The 18,221-nt window shown below is 39.1% G+C and overlaps 2 protein-coding genes across 15 annotated transcripts in view; one reads left to right on the forward strand and one right to left on the reverse strand.

Moving 5' to 3' along the window:
• Window positions 1-202: 202 nt before the first annotated feature.
• Window positions 203-8,849, reverse strand: MTERF1 (mitochondrial transcription termination factor 1). Of its 3 annotated transcripts, none has more exons than XM_048212860.2 (3): window positions 7,946-8,849; window positions 7,353-7,414; window positions 203-3,534 (listed from the first exon to the last, which is right to left on the reverse strand). In XM_048212860.2, the coding sequence occupies exons 2-3, from the start codon at window positions 7,382-7,384 to the stop codon at window positions 2,367-2,369; spliced, it is 1,200 nt and encodes a 399-aa protein (XP_048068817.1). In that variant the 5' UTR covers window positions 7,385-7,414; window positions 7,946-8,849; the 3' UTR covers window positions 203-2,366. The 3 variants fall into 3 exon arrangements, with proteins under 3 accessions (XP_048068817.1, XP_057160092.1, XP_057160091.1); XM_057304109.1 differs by lacking the exon at window positions 7,946-8,849 and adding an exon at window positions 4,214-4,408; XM_057304108.1 differs by lacking the exon at window positions 7,946-8,849 and adding an exon at window positions 6,323-6,431.
• The window catches only part of AKAP9 (A-kinase anchoring protein 9), a 200,793-nt gene continuing 190,724 nt past the window's right edge, over window positions 8,153-18,221 (forward strand). For 9 of the 12 annotated variants that reach the window (XM_057304094.1, XM_044386405.3, XM_057304099.1 and 6 more), the window contains exons 1-2: window positions 8,153-8,318; window positions 9,538-9,677. In XM_057304094.1, the coding sequence (XP_057160077.1) occupies window positions 9,656-9,677 (22 nt within the window). In that variant the 5' untranslated portion in view covers window positions 8,153-8,318; window positions 9,538-9,655. Of the gene's footprint in view, window positions 8,319-9,537; window positions 9,678-18,221 lie in introns of those variants that run through there. The other 3 variants (XM_057304095.1, XM_057304098.1, XM_057304100.1) reach the window with 3 other exon arrangements.

Genomic DNA, 18,221 nt, shown 5'->3' on the forward strand with positions numbered 1-18,221 from the left:
TACTCCGAAAATACTCCCATAAAATTCAGAAGATGTAGGGAACTAATACTTAGTTAACAATAACATTTACTCCCAATAATATCACTATACCCATACAATGGAATACTTAGGAATAAAAGGTAATGAAATACTGATATGTGCTACATGTACAAAACTTGAAAACATTATGCTAAGTTAAAGAAGACAGTCACAAAAAAACACATTTGTATGACTCCATTTATTTGAAATGTCCAGAATAAGCAAATTTCAAGAGATAAAAAGTAGATCATTGGTTGCTTAGGGTTAGGGAAGGGAGGGGACAATGGGAATTTACTGCAACTGGGCAAAGGGTTTCTTTTAGGGAGCAAACACATATCCTAAAATTAGATTGTGATGATTATACAGCTCTATGAATTAAAAAATATATATTGAATTGAATAATTTGGTGAGTTATATGCGAATTCTATATCAATAAAGCTATTTTGTAAAATATTTATTATAGCTGTCATTGAAGAGTTACTACTTACAAAAAGACTTAGAGACTCTATGTCATCTGATTTTTGCCAACTCTGCAAGGTCAATTTTTAATCTTACAGATGAGAAAAGAAGTTCAGTGAAATTGAAATATTTACACATACAGAGCTGGTCAGGAATGATGCCCAGATATATCATTCTAAAGAAGTATCTCTCTAAAGCCCATGTTTTCTTAACCATGCCATGCTTGCCACCAATAGTGTACTGGCAATAATTATAAGTATCATTGACATCAAATGGCCTTGAAAAAAACGCATTTTGTTTCTATCCGTGGCAGGAAAAAGTTTTTTTGAGGCATCACTTAGGAAATAAGGCTTCAAAGATTTAGCATCACTGTTATTTAATTCAAAATCTACATCTAGAAAACAAATGCCTCTGGAAAACAACTGGAAGTAATTAAGGTCATATAATCTGTTGCTTCTTTTTTAGTTTATATCAGAGCTAGATTGTGAATGTCTTCAAGATACAGACATCACCTGATTTGTCACTTTTCAAGTCAGTGCATCTAAAAATTCCTTGTTCTTTATTTATATTAGATAAAATGCCCACAAAATATAAAAATACAGAAACTATTACCATTTGTTTAAACTACATTAAGTAAAAATATTCCTTTATTTAGATTTTATTACTTACATTTCGTTTTTTATACAGACATTTAGAGGTCTTTACAAACAACAAACAACTTGCTAGTTATTCCAGAAAGATATGTGGATAAAACAGGTAATTACAAGAGGAAGAAACACAGATATACTAAAAGAACCATATATTGTGACTTTTCCACCTATAAAGCAACTAATCACTATTAATTGTTATATTCATCTATTTGCTGCTGTAACAAATTGTCACATTCTCAGTGGCTTAAAACAATACAAATTTATTATCTTATGGTTCTATAGGTCAGAAGTTTGACAACAAGTCTCAGTGGGCTAAATTCAAGGTCCCAGCAGGGCTCTGTTCTTTTCTGGGGGCACCAAGGGGAGAATGTTTCCTTGCTTTTTCCATTTTCTTAGAGGCCACCTGCATTCCTTGGCTCAAGGGCCCTTCCTCCTTCAAAGCCAGTAAATAAAGCCAGGGTCAAGTCCTTACATCGTATCCCTCTTCCGTTTTAAGAACCCATATGATAACACTGGGCCCATACGGATAATCTGGGATAATCTCCCTGTCTTAAGGTCCTTAACTTAATTGCATCTGCAAAATCCTTTTCCAATGTAACAGAACACATTCAGATTCTGGGAATTAAGACACTGACATCTTTGGGTGGCCATTTTTCTGCCCGTCATAGTTGCCTTGTCTTTAAAGAAATCAGGATATACCCACAGTAAATTCAGCCTTGGAGGGAAAGGGGAACATACTAATGGTTTAAATGGAGAATGCATAACTTGAGATGAAAAGCCCTCCTTTTTGGTTTGTCACATTTTTACTGGCATTCTATTTTGAATATGAACCACAATTAGATAACAGGAAAAATCAGTTGCAATTCAAAACACTGAGAGGAAACAGAACTATCCAAATGAATCTGTTGATTTTTTAATCTGAACAGAAACCAAAAAAGCTTATTTTGTACTTTCTACCCTTCCACCCTGGCGCTCAGGAACTACCATTCATATGACAGGCACAGCCTGTAGCATATAATCAGATGTTGTATTAATTCAAACTAGAGAAAAGGTAGTTGGGAAGACTATACTAGAGCACACTGACCATGAGTTTTTATGAAACTTTAAAATAAAATATCCAAAGGATCATTATGTACGTATATATGGTTAAGAAACCAAAGCTCTCCTTTTTGAAAGGCCCAAATTCAAAATGAAGTATCACTACATCACTGACACTTTTTAATTCCCCAGAACAATGTTCTATTCAATGTTTAACTTTTTCAATTTAGCTTTGTATCTTTTCTGACTCCAAGATAAAAGAGCAATGTTTGATGTACTGAAGTTATAGCCAGCATTTACCAATTCTTTGATTCGACTCTTTAAAGTATTTATGCTTGTATCCAAAATCCGAGGATTTTCAATTATTTGTGATATGCTAAATGTTTCTTCTTTGAGGCAGTCTATTTTATCATTAAACTTTTTCTCTCCCAAGAAGATCACATCTGGATAGCGTAAGATAAACTTGTGTATCTCTTCTTCAGTACACCCAAGAGAAAACAACTTCTCTTTAATATTTGTGTAGTTTCTGTTGACATAGTCATTGGAAAGGTCTAGAATTTTAGCTCCTGGACCACAGAGAAGAACAAGCAGCTTCTCATTGTCCAAGTTGAAAGTTGACTGTAAAAACTCAATGTTAGTTTTTACCCGTTTGGTACTCTGAATTAAGATGAAAGGGTTTTTTAAAATTATCTTCTTAACAAAATCTCTGGGCTTATTGTGACCCAAAGACAAACAGACTTCTTGCAAAAATTCAATCATCTGTTTATTCAGATCTAGACTGTTGGAGAAGGTACGTGGGGCATTGGTCAATAATCGGCAAAGGCATTTATGGGTCAATCCGACTGAAGAGAGGAACTTTATATTATTCTCTAAGTTTAGGTTATTATTGGACCGAAAAAAAGATTCAGGAGAACGTTCCAAGATATTTACAATTTCAAGGTCTGATGTCATTATTTTTCTCCACAGATCCCACCGTTTTGAAAGACTTTCATGTGTGCGTGTTATGGCTCGTGGATATCTTGATATAATGCTAGCAACCACTTCTTTGCTAGCTCCTTTGGATAGAAGGAACATCTTCAGGTCCTGCTCTTTAGTTCCCATCCTATTAAAAACTCCAGGCTGTCGTTTTCTCGCCATGTCAACATCTACTCCCATCGTAAGTAAGTTATTCAGTAATTCTTCATTCTCCGAAGACTTGCTGTCTGCATTACCACACTTCACACTAAAAAGCCTAAATGAAACTGATTTAAGCAGGATTTCTGCTGAAAATCGGATCATCCAACATCTTGAACCAAAGAGAAAGTTATTCCTCATACACAAGAAGTTTCTTGGTGCCATAATGGTCAGGTATCCCAAACCTTTTGGAATGCTGTGTAAAACAACATACATATTATACAAATGCACGTGTTAAACAGCTAAAAAACCATATTAAGATCCTATAAGCATCATGGTCATTTCTATAAGAAAATATGTATAGCTCCAGCTCTCCTGGTGTTGCAGTAACGATTCAGCCACTGCACTCCCACTTTCTACTTCACTGTTTCTGATTATCTGTGGGCCTGGGGCTGCTTCCATTCTTAATGTGAAGAAAAGCACTATAAGCATCATCACTGTCCCACAACTATTCCTGCCTTTATGTTGCTACCCAAAACCAGTTGCCCCTCCCTACCTCTGCTTTATCCTCCTAGTTTTCAAACCTTTGGCTTATTCCTACTAACCAATGCTTTCAATTCTTCCTCGTCTTCCAACTTTCCAGATCTTTGGTCTTGCCTCTGCCTAAAGATACCAGACTACTTTGCCCCTGTTCCCTCTTCTAGTTCCTCACACTCTAAATATAGCCTTGAAAATCAACACTTCAGACTACCTAATTTCCACTTTAAACACCTTTTTCTAGACTCATGGTTCTCTTTAAACCCATGCTATCATTAGTCTCAATTCTTAGCTTTATATAGACCTCTGGTCAGCAGTTCCCAATCTCAATCTCTATGTCCTTCAGTTTATCCTATTTCCCCTAGGTTGTAACCCAACTACTCCAAATCAATTTTTACCTTCAAAATGATCTAGTTGGGCTATTTAATCCACATAGTAGAACTCTGCATCTGCCTTCAGCTCAGGTCATGATCCCGGGGTCCTGGGATCAAGTCCCGCATTGGGCTTCCTGCTTAGTGGGGGAGCCTGCTTCTCCCTTTGCCTGCCACTCCCCTGCTTGTACTCTCTCTTTCTGACAGATATATGAATAAAACCTTTAAAAAAAAATAAAATAAAAAATAGATATAGACGGTTCCAACTCACCACTATTGTCTCTGGGCTTGAGATACTGCTTTCAAGATCGGTATCAAAGAAAGCCTCTCTGTGTCTGCCCTTTTAATTACACTAATTTTTTTTAAAGATTTTATTTTTAAGTAATCTCTACACCCAGCGTGGGTCTTGAACTCACAACCCCAAGATCAAGAGTTGCATGCTCCACTGACTGAGCCAGCCACCCACCCCTTCATTACACCAATATAACAAGAATTTAAGAGTGTGCCTACAGGCAGGGAACTCTACTGTATTTCAGGTAATTTATAGATCCTCAACGAATTAAAAAAAGATTCCCAAACTATAGAATCAAATAACATTCAAACAAAAATTCAGGACACTCACAAAATAAACATCGAACAGCAGCACATTTTAGATTGCCCTATACTGAGTTCACTATTCTTTACTTCTCCATAAAACCACATACTACTCTTTAACTACATATTCTTCCAAAAATGCATGAATTTAGAAACTTAAAAAGAAGATCCTCCTAACTAAAGAATGAAGGCTCTCCTTGCATGGCTCAAAAATCTGTTCTCTCTTCCAGATGCGCAAGGGTGACCTCTACTGGACAATGGTACAGAACACTGACAGTGGTAGGTAAGACCTGGGCTTTGGGAAGAGGGGTGAAAGATGATCCAATGGAATATAGGAAGCAAGCAGTGAAACTCCAGTTTATATCTTAGCCTTTTAAAAATGCCACTGTATTTGTGTTTTATATATACAATGTAATAGTACTGTAAAACATATGTATAATTAGTAAGTCAATATACATACATTGGAGGTACATGTATAAAATCTTTTTTACTGAGAGTATACACAATCAAAAGTCTGAAGACAACTACTCTGGACAACAAACTCTTGAGATGATTAGCACCGTGACAAACAGGCTGAGCAAGCCACAGAAAGTTCAAAAGGAATTGTACTAATGACAGACTAACAGTGAAAATATATGCCAAATTTCTTAACAAAGGAGTCATAAATCAGTTAAGGTTTCTCCTGAATCTGTCTTGTGTATAATTCGCTCTCTGAGGAAATATCTTTCACATGAATTAGCATGTCTAAAACCAAACTGAACATCTTTCCATTCCCAAACTAGCTCTCTTCTGATGAATGGAATCACTACCGCTATCCTAATAGTCACTCATGATAAAAATCTAAAAGTGATCACTTTCTTCCTCAACCCCATTGTCATTGAATCATGTAGATTCAGCTTCTTCAGTATCTTCGTTAGCATCTCTACTCTTTGCTATTCTCCCTCACCTAGACTATAACAGCCACCTAACCTGCTTCTCCAACATCAGTCATGCAGAACTGCCACCACAGTATACCTATAAAACGAAGTGATTACATCCCTTATTCCCCAATTAAAGACCTTTATAGCTTTCCCCTAGAAAGCAGAATCTTCACACTCACCTTCAAAACTCTCACCACACCATTCCAACGACCTTCCTAGCTATTTGTTCTAGTCTACAGACTCACAACCAGGCATTATTGCCTCTCAAACCTCAAATTCTAAACATTCTTGCCCATTTTTGTCTCCTTGCCTTTGTGGAAGCTATTCTTTCAGAGAGGCCCATCCTCCCATATCTATCCATAGTACAAGGTCTCATTCAAATACTACCTTCCCACAAATCTTTAACTTAACAAATACTGCTGAAGTGAACCATTTGTTTTATAACTTACTACTGAAGAATCTAAGACTAGGGGCGCCAGGGTGGCTCAGTCAGTTAAGCGTCTGCCTTTGGCTCAGGTCATGATCCCCCCTGGGATCAAGCCCTATGTCGGGCTCCCTGCTCAGTGGGGAGTCTGCTTCTCCCTTTCCCTCTGCCTCTCCCCCACTTCGTGCTCTCTCTCACCTGCTGTCTGTTGGTGAGCATGTGAGGAAATGCAGGAAATTCTCAAATACCACTGTTGAAAGGGAATTTAGCACCATCCACCATATCCTTTAACCCAGCATTTTTACTTCTTTAAGATTATCCAAAGGAAGTAAAAGGACAATACACATTTGTTATTAAAAAGGATGAGTATCCTAACATTATTTGCTATAACAGAAAAGAAGAAACCTATCAACAGAATGATTCATAAGTTATGATACATCTATATAATATAATACTATACAACCTGATTTTTTAAAAAAAGAGGTGTATCTAACACAATGGAAAGATATCCAAGATATTCTACATGGCAAACTGCATAACGGTATAGATAAAATAATATCACTTATATAAAGGCGGGGACGTTAATATATACAGAGGGTAAAAAGGCAGTAAGAGTTGTCTCTGAAAGATTAATGGAGGCTATGTACTGTTCCTGAACTACTGTGATATTATTTAATAAATGTTATTTTGCAACCAGATAAATTAAGAACAAATTAAACTGGCTCAGGGGTGCGCAAAAAGTACTGGTAAATATGTTACCTTTATCAGTTTTTCAGTTTTCAATACAAAAAGAGTTAAACCTGAAAAATACTGATGTTTTACTTTTAGCACCTGATCCACATTCAAAACATTCCAATAACACCTAGCAAGGTAATAAATAAGCAGCCTAATGCAAAAAGTACCAACTGTCTCAATCTACAAATTTCAAAAATAATTAATATTCCATAATTTATTTCAATCTCTCAGTTCGCTGTCTTTAATTAACCAAAACCATTATTTCAAGGACTAAAGTCCAAAATTAACGAATACACTGAAAACCTCTGTACTCATAACTTGTAAGGCCTAAGGAATAAAAGAGGATTTCCTTGTTCCCTGCTGCACATTTCGCTTGATAAAGGGACTTTTAACGGAGATGGCTAATCACTGCCCCACAGTACTACATTCCAGTTGGTCTTCTTTTGATAAAACAAGGTAAGTTTGGAGATCTTTACAGCAATCCATTTCTCACCTAGTTTGTCTTAAAGAGAGAGGATGTTGCATTTCTCCTGAAGAGCTGGAAAACTGCTGGCCCTAAAATGGAAAAAAAAAAAAAAAAAAAAGGCGGGGGGGAGAACAAAATATTGTCAGCACTTCGTGATACAGAATAAAGAAATCGATCCCAGCTAACACTGCATAAAGTTCTTCGGATAAGCGTCACCTCTTACGTACTAAGCATCTCTCAAAGATACCAAGAAGAAAACGGCAAGAACACGACCCTGAGTATTAATGGGAAAAGGTAGCGTAATCACGCATATGATTTGTAAAACCGGAGCTAAATGCTTCACATATATTGTCTTACTTCAACCCCACAATTTAAAAGGTAGGGATTATTCCTAAAATTAGAAAATCGGGGAAAAGGCCGAGCTCTGTCACAAGTTTGTATTAGCTCACTGAAGCTAATAGAGTAATTCCACGGGTTCCATTCCATGGGTTCTCCCCATCCCTCTTCCTCCCCAAAACCGACTCGCCAAGGGGCTGCGCGGGAAGGGTTCTCCACCATATATCAAAATCACCCAGACCCACTTCTAAAAAGAAAAAGTACACGCGCTGCGAGCCACAGACCTCAACCTGGATTGTATTAGTATTCGGTAGATGGCTTTACTTCCGCCTCTACGGCCCGGGGCGGGACCGAAAAGCGGAAATGAACAAGACAAACTTCCGGTCGCATACAGGTGACGTCCCCTTCTTTGCGCCCCCCGGGGGCAGCTTGGCAGCCCTCTGCAAGCCCGACGCGAAGAATCAGCAGGGGGCGACAAGAGATCGTGGTGAACGCTGGGAACAGGCCATCTGGGGCTCGTTTTGGAGGGAGGCTGGACTCTGGGCTTCCCCGAAGAACGGGCCTGGAGCCGAGGGTGGGCTGCAGAGATCCATTGCCTGCTGGCGACGTGCGGTAGGAAAGTCGCGATGATATACATGAATTTTGCAGCCTGGTAGGGTAGGTTATTATGCTGATTAATGTGGTTAACATATGCCGGTAAACACCTTGGCGTTTGGTGTCGGAAGACGAGTGCAATCTAGGGCTCCTGAAGAGTTCCAAATTCTCTTTCCTGAGCGCTTTGGAAATCCTGGAGTGTGGCTGCTAGTCCGAATTTAGCTTCAGCAAATAGGCTGGGAACCAATTCTGATATACTTCGATTTAACTGCTTGCAGCACAAATTCCTTATGCTTCTTCTGAAATTGTGACAAGCCTAGGCTATTTCAAGTTTCAACAGAAACTTAATCTCTACAGCAGAAGCATTTTTGTCACCCTTGAAGGCGTCGCTTATTTAAACCTTCCTGGTATTTAAACCTTCCCGGTCCTGTCAATCTCACTTGACTGGCAGTGGTAGCAATGGAGATTAAACTTAAGTTCAAAGCAATTCCGTTACCTCCAAAAGAAGGATTATGCCTAAATTAATGAAATAATCATCAAGCTGCCAGGTTATCTTCCAGAGGAAGTGATTTCGTCTTTAGAAAAACAAAAAGTGGGGGAGAGGGTTGGTCCAGAATTCTGCAAGGAAGAATTTCCTGCTTTACCCTACTCCACGTAGGAGAATATGATAAATTTTTCTTTATCTCATGCACCAATTAATGTTTTATCTTCACTCTGTCCCTTAGACTACAAGCTAGCTGGTATGTTGTCACTTTGTTTTGATTGAATTTTCTGTTTTATTGGTTTATGAGGGTAAAGATTTACCTTTGGAACTTTAAATTACCAATAATCAGTTTTTCTGGTAAGTGAAATTACTCACTGCTGTCCCTCCAGGTAAAATGTATTTCTGAAATGTTAGAAATGGCCTTTATGTGAATTTCTTTTTTTTTTTTTTTAAGATTTTATTTATTTATGTGACAGAGAGACAGCCAGCGAGAGAGGGAACACAAGCAGGGGGAGTGGGAGAGGAAGAAGCAGGCTCCCAGCGGAGGAGCCCGATGTGGGACTCCATCCCGGAACGCCGGGATCACACCCTGAGCCGAAGACAGACGCTTAACCACTGCGCTACCCAGGCGCCCCATTATGTGAATTTCTAAAATCTATTTCTGCATGGAAGGAGCTCCTATATCTGAGTTTATATTTACTGTTATATATAAATACATAAACTTACATGCATAAATATATAAATATTATATTTATAAGCTACTCTACAATCAATGTAAAACAATAAAATCTATTTTAGGAATCATTGAACTTCAGACTTAAGAAGACCTTCGAGATTATGAATCCCTCATTATGAATCCTCTCATTTTGCTGTTGAGACATTGAAACCCTTACAGTAGGAGTCAGCAAGAGAATACATGTGTTATACCTCCTTAACCAGTAAGTCTTCTATGATTTATACTACATGCACGGACATAGGTGATCAAAGGTTAGTTCAGACTTACACTTAGGTTTGTTTTTAGTAATGTGTGTAGGTAAAGGAGTTTGGTTCTTTTGAAAATAAGTGCCATATTTCCTATCCAAAATTCTCTGATTACAATAAATTTTAAATGCATATTATAAAACACTGAGAAGAATAGCAACAAAGGTGTAATGATGGGTTAGCATGGTGTATTAGCAATTTTTTTCCTTCTCCTATTTCTGCAAAGAGGTTTAAAATTTGATGATTTGTGAAATGTTGTCATTACTTCTAGTAGGGCAGTGACTACTACCTCATTGTCATTAGTGCTGTATTACAGTATAACCTATATATACCTTGCCTGTATTTTATTCATTGGTTCAGTGAACATTTATTAAACACCTGTATATTCCAGGCCTTGTTTTCAGGATCGGGGGGATATAGTGGAAAACAAGCCAAAGCCCCTGTCCTCCTTGACCTTATTTCCAGTGATAGGTCTCACTCAGCCTGAGTGCTGCCCTACATGCTTCCCCTCATCTCACCTCCCCAAGACCGTAGCTGATCCATGCCCTACTAAGCTGATGTGATTAAGAAGAAGTGTGGTTGGAAACACTGGGGGACTGTGTGTGGTAGAAGACAAGAGCCAGGGCGTAAGCAATGATGAAGAAATAGAGAAGAAAAGGGATAAGTAGTTGCAACATGGTGGAGGGGAGTTTTTCCTAGTGTCATCTGCGTGGTCCTTGGGCTCTCTAAGCAGTAGGAATTGACTAGAGGCCAAAAGGGAGTTCCAGGCAAGGCTTTTATTGGGGCTCATTCTGGAGCACAAGGGAGACAGCACAAAGGAAAGAGTCCTTCAGGCTGACTCCCCTAACATAGGCCAGGGAAAGTTTTTAAAGGGACTGAGGAGAGAAAGGAGTGATGTTGAGACATAGAGTCAGGGATTTCTTGGCACCTGCGCACTTCAAGTTTATGCTTCTTCACATGTCGCAAGTCTAATTAGCATGTTAAATCTCCACCCATGTTCATGGTTTTTAGTATTATAATGAGGGGAATAGTTGGTGAAAAGTCAGGGCAGGGGGTCCATCTGGGTGCAGACTAGTTTGGTTCAGTCTTCGCCTTTGTAGTTCAGTCCCTCCTTGAGGTAGTCATCCTGCTTCCACATTCCTGCAAGATATGCTACTCAAGATGCATAGAGTTTCAACTTTCTAGGAAAGCCAGATTTCATGGTCAGTGTTGAGGAGACCCAAGTCAAGTCCCTTTCCTGTCTCACTAGAAGCTGTTCTGAAGTTGTCATCTTTCAAAGTTTTTTTTATAAAGTCTAAAGTAATTCAATTTTTAAGTTAAATCAGTTTTGTTATATGTGTCTTTTACAATTTTCTTTTCTGAAACCATGGTAATATTAGATGGCATATGTGTTTTTAAATGACTTTACTTGAGAAAAGAAAAAGTTGCCAAGTCTGTATTGGAGCATCTCCTGCCTCTTTTTTTCATCCAAAAGTTTGTTGCAGGGGAAAGTAGGGACTCTGGCACCCTCCCTCCCCAAGTAGGACTTAAGATACTCTGGCAGTGAGCTGAAAGTCAAGTCTGAGGACAGAATCTGTGCTATATTCAGAAGCACCTCTGCCCTTTTATAATTAAGGTTTTTGTTTTTGTTTTACTGTGTCAAAAGTGCCTGCCTTGACCCGCTCTACCCAGGAAGGATCCTTAGTTTTTCATACAGATAGACTTTTGGCACGCCACAGCCCCTTGGTTGACCACTCATGTTTGAATCTCAGCAGACCCAATTAAGGTCAGAAAGGAAGTAGCCGTCCAGTTCCCCAGCCCACACCCACTACAGCAATACCCAGACTCCTGGACTCAATAGACAAATGCAACCCACAGCAACTTCCTAGACAGACCTATCAGCTTCCTACCAGTGTAGCTAGAAGGTCCTCAGAGGAACATCATGTCTCTTCTCCCATTCTCTTGCCTGAGGTTATCTTGTGTGCTTATGAAAATACATGGAAAGAATACAAATTGCTTACTGCTTAGTAAAACAGTAGATAAAGTTACCCTGAAAATCACAGGTTAACACTCTTTCTGTTTGCAAACAACCAAAAAAAAAAAAGCCCCCCAAAATACTTAGCTTACTTTCCCCCTTTTCAAAAACAACTGCTTTTAACAACCTTGGATTTCTTTTGAAATCTAAAGATTTGACTGTGACAACTTTCTTTCTCTGAAATATGCCTAACTGGAGTCTAGAGAGACTTCTTGAGTCAGCCTTCCCACTCCCACACTCATTACCACAGGGGTCTGTGGCAAGGAACTGAATACTTAGTCTGGCAAATTTGCTGATTCCAGACCTGATAGATCCTGAATTCCCACAGTAGTTGGACTGCCACCAACAGCATAACAGAGTTGGCCAAGAGAAACACAATAATCATTTGAGATCCCATTCAGCCTTGATCCCATTCAGCCTGGTGAGTTTAAGTACCTTTTGGGTTGTTTGATCCTACGTACCATGAATTACTGTGAAGCCATTCTTAATCACTGGTAGAAAAAAGTGATCTTACCACAGAGCAGGGGAGAAATATTCATAAAATAGAATAAAATCTTCCTTGTCCAAAACTATCTCCCTTCCTATTTACAGTATTTATTGAAATTCCACCCTTAAAAATTTATTCCTTGGTATTTATAACATGGTGAATTTAAATCCTAAACATATTTGAAAGGGGAAACAAATTAAGCCAACAGCCAACAAGCTTTTTCTATAAAGGACCAGATAGTAGGTATTCCACAGAGCCTAAAGTATTTACTATCTCTTTTGCACATTCTTCTTTTTTCTTTCTTTCTTTTTTCACAACCCTTTAAAAATGTAAAAACTGTTAGCTCATAGAGCACCTGGCCACTGGTCATAGTCTGCAGACACCTGCATTAAACTACAGTGAGCTACTGTATACCTGTAACCTAGTTTCTGGACTTAAAGCATCCAAAGAATAGGCATTTTGAGGAAAAGTGCATAAAAGAGAAAAAAGTTAATAATATTTGAAAGCGTCATATAACACTGTCTGGCAGGTACTGTTCTAATTATGACACCTGTATTAATCCATTTACATCTATGATGGAAATAATGCGATCTCCATTTTACGAATGAGGAAACTGAAATAGAGGCTAAGTAACCTGTCCAAGCTCACACAGCTAATAAGGAACTGGAACTGAAGAAGTCCAACTCTAGAGTGTGTGATCATAACTGCAATGCTATGCTGACACTCAGAAAATAATAATTCACTGTAGAAACTATAAAAATAGAAATATTTTTCTGTAGAAAATAGAAAAAGAGGGCAAAAAAAAAAACCCACTCTCAATTCCATCACCTAGAAATAATCACTGTTTACATTTTGTTTATATTCTTCCAGAATATTCCTACACATAAAATCCTTTCCTTTACTCAACCCATGAGATAGTATAATTTTACAGATGAGGAAACTGAGGCTTAGAAGAGTTAAGTGACTTTTTCAAGAACATAAAGCTGACATGTGTGTGGAAGCAGGATTTTTGCTCCCAGGTTATTGCTTCCAGAACCTGTGCTCTTAACCCTTGACCTATACTGTATTCGAGTTTATACTTACTCCCTCTCCCTTTGCCCCTGCTCTCCCCCCCCCACCCTTCATGTACTCACTTTATCTCTCAAATAAATAAATAAAATCTTAAAAATAAAATGAAGAAGGTAAGTTGGACAGACAAAAACATCTTTGTCTGCTACTACAGCTGGTAAGCCAGATTTGGAGTTGAGATCTTTGATCTCCCATTTCAATCCTCTTCTCATTCCTTTATTTATTCATTTAACACATATTTACTGAGCGTTCTATCAGGATTGTATTTAGCTACATGTAACAGTGGTGGTTGACTTGGCAAAATGTCTAGAGATGGAAGTGGATTTTTGGCATTGTTTTCTAATACCAGGTAGTGTCACAGTTTCCTAAACACAGCACTGCACTTCTTTGCCTCTGATCCTTTGTTCACTCCTCTGCTCACCACATCCACTTGTTAGGCATGCTCTTAGTCTCAGTTTGTTAGAGCTGTTATAACATAAATGCCATAGACTAGGTTGTTTAAACAGCAGACATTTATTTGTCACATTTCTGGAAACTGGGGAGTCCAGATTAAGGTATCAGCAGATTTGGTGTTTGGTGAAGTCCCACCTCCTGGTCGTTGACTGTCTTCTCAGTGCGTCCTCACATAGCAAAAAGGAGTAGGAGAGCCCTTTGTGGTTTCTTTCATAAGGCACTAATCCCCTTCTCAAGGGCTTCAGCCCCATAACCTAATTACCTCCCAAGGCCCCACTGCCTGATATCATCACATTGGATGTTAGGATTTCAACATACAAATTTTGGGGGAAACACAAACATTCAGTCCATAACAATCACTTAACCTAGAAGGGTGATACCATCTCTCCCTGAAGCTTTTCCAAACCCCCATTCAGAGTAAATCTTTCCCATTTCCATACTGCTGTAGCACTTTGTGCAATCAGTAAACACCAAGTATACTCTACCTTGTGCTTAAATTAATATGGTGCATACATATCAATCTCTGCTGTTATACCATGATTTCTTAAGGGCACAGACTGAGTCTCATTCTTCTTTGTGGAACCCAGATGCCAACTGTTCTCCCATCCTCTAACTGTGGCAGCTCTGCATCCTCCCTGCTAGACCCTGAACCACTTTGAGTTCTGCCAAAGTGAACCATATCACCAGAAAATATTAGTGAGCAAAGTAGACTTCACTTCAGGTTTTGTCATGGAGATGACATACCACGCTACACCAAAAAAACCCTCTTAGATCCCTTGTTAGACCCACTGGCTCACATTTCTTTCCTTTTGGATTGTCCCCCTGACTTCAAACTCCTCTCCTCATTATTTTGCCTAAATTCAGAGGTGCTCCATCCCTGGCTCCAGATTCGCACACGCAAACCCAGCATGAAGCTCAGCAAAGTAAAGTCCCACATAGGTAACAGGTCACGCTCTTATCAGTAGTGGGGGTTCAAAACAGCAGATAATATTAAATAATGCTAAAAATAGTTAACATTCAGTGAGTATTTATTTTGCATAAAGCACTGTCATCCCTGCAAGGCATATTTTGTTATTCTCATTTTACAGTTGAGAAAAGGGAGAGATGAAGAGGTTAAATAACTAAATAAATACCACACACCCAGAAAGTAGGAACCAGAAATCCAACCCAGGCACTTTGAATTCAGAGACTGGGCCCTTAATAATGAAACTCCACTAATTTTTATAGCGCCTGATACAGTGCCTTCCCTAGTAAGTACATCAAAATGTTGGTTGGATTAAATTTACTTGTATTTCTAAGATCATCAGAACTACTCAGTTTCTTATGTCTTTCTTTCCAGCTGCAAACGTTTATTTTTGTTTATGAAATACCAAATATCCATTATAAGAAAAAAAACACATTATGTTAAAAATAAAGCAAAAACTATGAGCATATTGCAACTTTTTGCTAGTTTTGTTTTTCTCAGCTTTTTTGAGGTATATATATATATATATTTGAGGCAAATAAAAGTTGTATAATATTTAAGTTGTGCAACATGGTGATTTGATATACCTATATATTATGAAATGATTACCACAAATCATTAAAACAAATTAACACATCCATCATCTCACATAGTTACCGTTATTTTATGGTGTGCTAAGAATACTTAGGATCTACTCTCCGCAAATTTCAAATATACGATATTGTTAACTGTAGTCACTGTGCTGGACATTCATCCTTACAGATATCTAAAGCTTTCTGTTTGTATTGGTATCAAGTGAATGAATGAACTGACTAATTTACTGACTATGCAACTCAGCTTCCTCATCTGAAAATTCATTCATTCAGCTGGTCATTTAATATTTATACATCCACCCTGTGGGCACTAGAGAAACAATGAAGCGTAAGAAACACTCCTTGCCTTTAACAGGTTTGCGGATGTATTCAGAGTCCAAAAGAAAAGTGTCGAACCAGATAGTATTGAAGGTCCCTTCCAGCTCCAAAATTCTGTGATTCTGTTGAGTGGGAGGTTTGCTGTCTTTGTAGAGAGGTGGTGGATTACTGTCTGTTGTCTAGACATTGGGAAGGGGGGATGGAGATGGGGCTGCTTGTCAAATGATCACTGAGGAGAGAATTTCGGGCTGCCCTGAACCAAAGAACAGGGAACAGGAAGCCTTGCCTACTACCCTCCAGCCTTCCTCTCTGCACTCCTAACTCCACTATCTGCTCAGATAGCTGGTGTCCTGCTTCCCTCAGAGTCCTCCAAATCCCATTTTGACACTAGGTAAGCCAACTGAACATGAGTGTTCCCTACAGCAGAGCGGTCTGTAGAGCTTCCCTCTTCACTTTTACCCAGGAGCTGGGCACTTGATCTTTTCACTCTGTTACTCTCATATCCTGCTGTTCTCAGTCATAGCCGCACATCACCCAGGGAGCTTTTTACACATACTGAAGGCCAACTCTCCACCTCTAGGGATTCTGATTTAATTGGTTTGACAGGAGGCCCAGGAACTGGTCTAATTTTTTGTTTTTGTTTTTTAAATCCTCAGCAGATGAGGGACACCTGGGTGGCTCACTCAGTTAAGCATCTGCCTTCGGCTCAAGTCATGATCCCAGGGTTCTGGGATCAACCCCTGCAGCAGGCTTCCTGCTCAGCAGGGAATCTGCTTCTTCCTCTGCCTGCCGCTCCTCCTGCTGGTGCTCTCTCTGTCTCTCTGACAAATAAATTATTAAAATCTTTTAAAAAAAAAGTCCTCAGCAGATGATTCTAACGTATAGCCAGAACTGAGAACTACTATACTTGAGACACTGGAGTTGCTTAATTTTTCCCTTGCTGGTTAAGGCCCCACTCTGGATTCTGGGACCAATTCTGTTCCCAGCCAGGGAAAATTCAAGGCTAGCAGCTCAGCAGCTCAGGGCTTAATCCCATTGTGGCCTGCACTCCCAGTTCCAGCAATTAAAGGCTGTTGTTACTCTGTGATTAAGCTCCTACCCCAAAGGAACACAGAGAGTAAAAGAAGGGGAAACAGTTGCTGGGAAGGCAAAACAGCAGGTGTTTACTCTAATGCCCTCCCACTTCCTTCTGTTCCTGACGCCATTCCCTGCTTAAACCTCAGTAACAAAGTTGTCCTGAATAGAGTGGCATGGATAGGAAATTACCTGACCTAACATCTCTCAGCCACACATATGTCAAGCCAGATGTTTCTCTTTATTTCACTGCATACACCTCTACTGGTGATACCTTAGCAACCTTTTTCCCAGAGACATTTCATCTTTAATCTCCTTTCCTTTCTTCTCCCTCTTTTAACTTGTATTTAGCTTATTCCAGAATCTTCCCCTCTCTCGATCCATTTTTGCAAATCTCCCTCACTACAACTGTGATCATGCCTAAGCATAAGACTAATACCAGAGTAAAGGGAAGTGACATTTTTTAAAGTGCAGTTTTGATGTGAAAAGGAAAACAATTTCTAGAGCCCATGAAAGTGCAAATAAAACTCTTCACAATTCCCACAAAAAAGCGTATATTCTCTTTATTGTCCTCTAATAAAACCTTTTATTCAAAAAGCAACACTCAACATAAATGTTATTTTTTGAAAGAGGGGGGGGTGGGGGAAGGGCAGAGGGAGAGGGAGAGAAAGAATCTTAAGCAAGCTCCACGCCCAGCATGGAATCTAATGTGTGCTCGATCTCACAACCCTGAGAGCATAACCTGAACCAAAATCAAGACTCAGACACTTGGGTCGCCTGCGTGGCTCAGTTGTTAAGCGTCTGCCTTTGACTCAGGGCCTGATCCCAGGGTCCTGGGATCGAGCCCTCCAGCGGGTTCCCTGCTCTGCTGGGAGCCTGCTTCTTCCTTTCCCAGTCCCCTTGCTTGTGTTCCCTCTCTCGCTGGCTGTCTCTCTCTCTATCAAATACATAAATAAAATCTTAAAAAAAAGAAAAAGTCACTTAACCTACTGAGCCTCCCAGGTTCCCCAACATAAATGTTATTTTTAATCTGTTTCTTTCTGCTTTGAAACTTGTTACAACAGTTTTGGTTTTTACTGGTTTTTTCCTACTACTATTTCTTATAACACTTCATTTTGTGGATTACAGTAGTCCCCCTTCTCCTCAGGGGATATGTTAAAGGACCTCCAGTGGATGCCTGCAACCATGGATAGCCCCGAGCCCTATATGTACTATTGTTTTTTCCTATACATACTTACCTATGATAAAGTTTAATTTATAAATTAGGCACACTAAGAGAGTAACAACAATAACTAATAATAAAAGCAATTATGACAATATACTATAATAAAAGTTATGTGAATATGGTCCCTCTTAAAATATCTTGCTGTACTGTACTCACCCTTCTTGTGGTGATGTGAGATGATAAAATGCATACGTGATGAGATGAAGTGAGGTGAATGACACAGGCATCGTGACATAGTGTTTGGTTACTGTTGACTTCTTGCTGATTTGTCAGAAGGAGGATCATCTGCTTCCGGACCTGTGGTT

This window comes from Ursus arctos, unplaced genomic scaffold (assembly GCF_023065955.2).
Source record: "Ursus arctos isolate Adak ecotype North America unplaced genomic scaffold, UrsArc2.0 scaffold_3, whole genome shotgun sequence".
In the NCBI taxonomy this organism is placed as follows: Eukaryota; Metazoa; Chordata; class Mammalia; order Carnivora; family Ursidae; genus Ursus; species Ursus arctos.

What these genes read in the sequence shown, in the direction of transcription:
- MTERF1 (XM_057304108.1), bottom strand. Translation starts at nt 6,399, where the DNA reads ATGGTGCTAAATTCCCTTTCAACAGTGGTATTTGAGAATTTCCTGCAT. An exon ending in TGCTCACCAACAGACAGCAG is followed by an intron (nt 3,535 to 6,322) that starts GTGAGAGAGAGC and finishes TGTTTTACACAG; the next exon opens with CATTCCAAAAGGTTTGGGAT.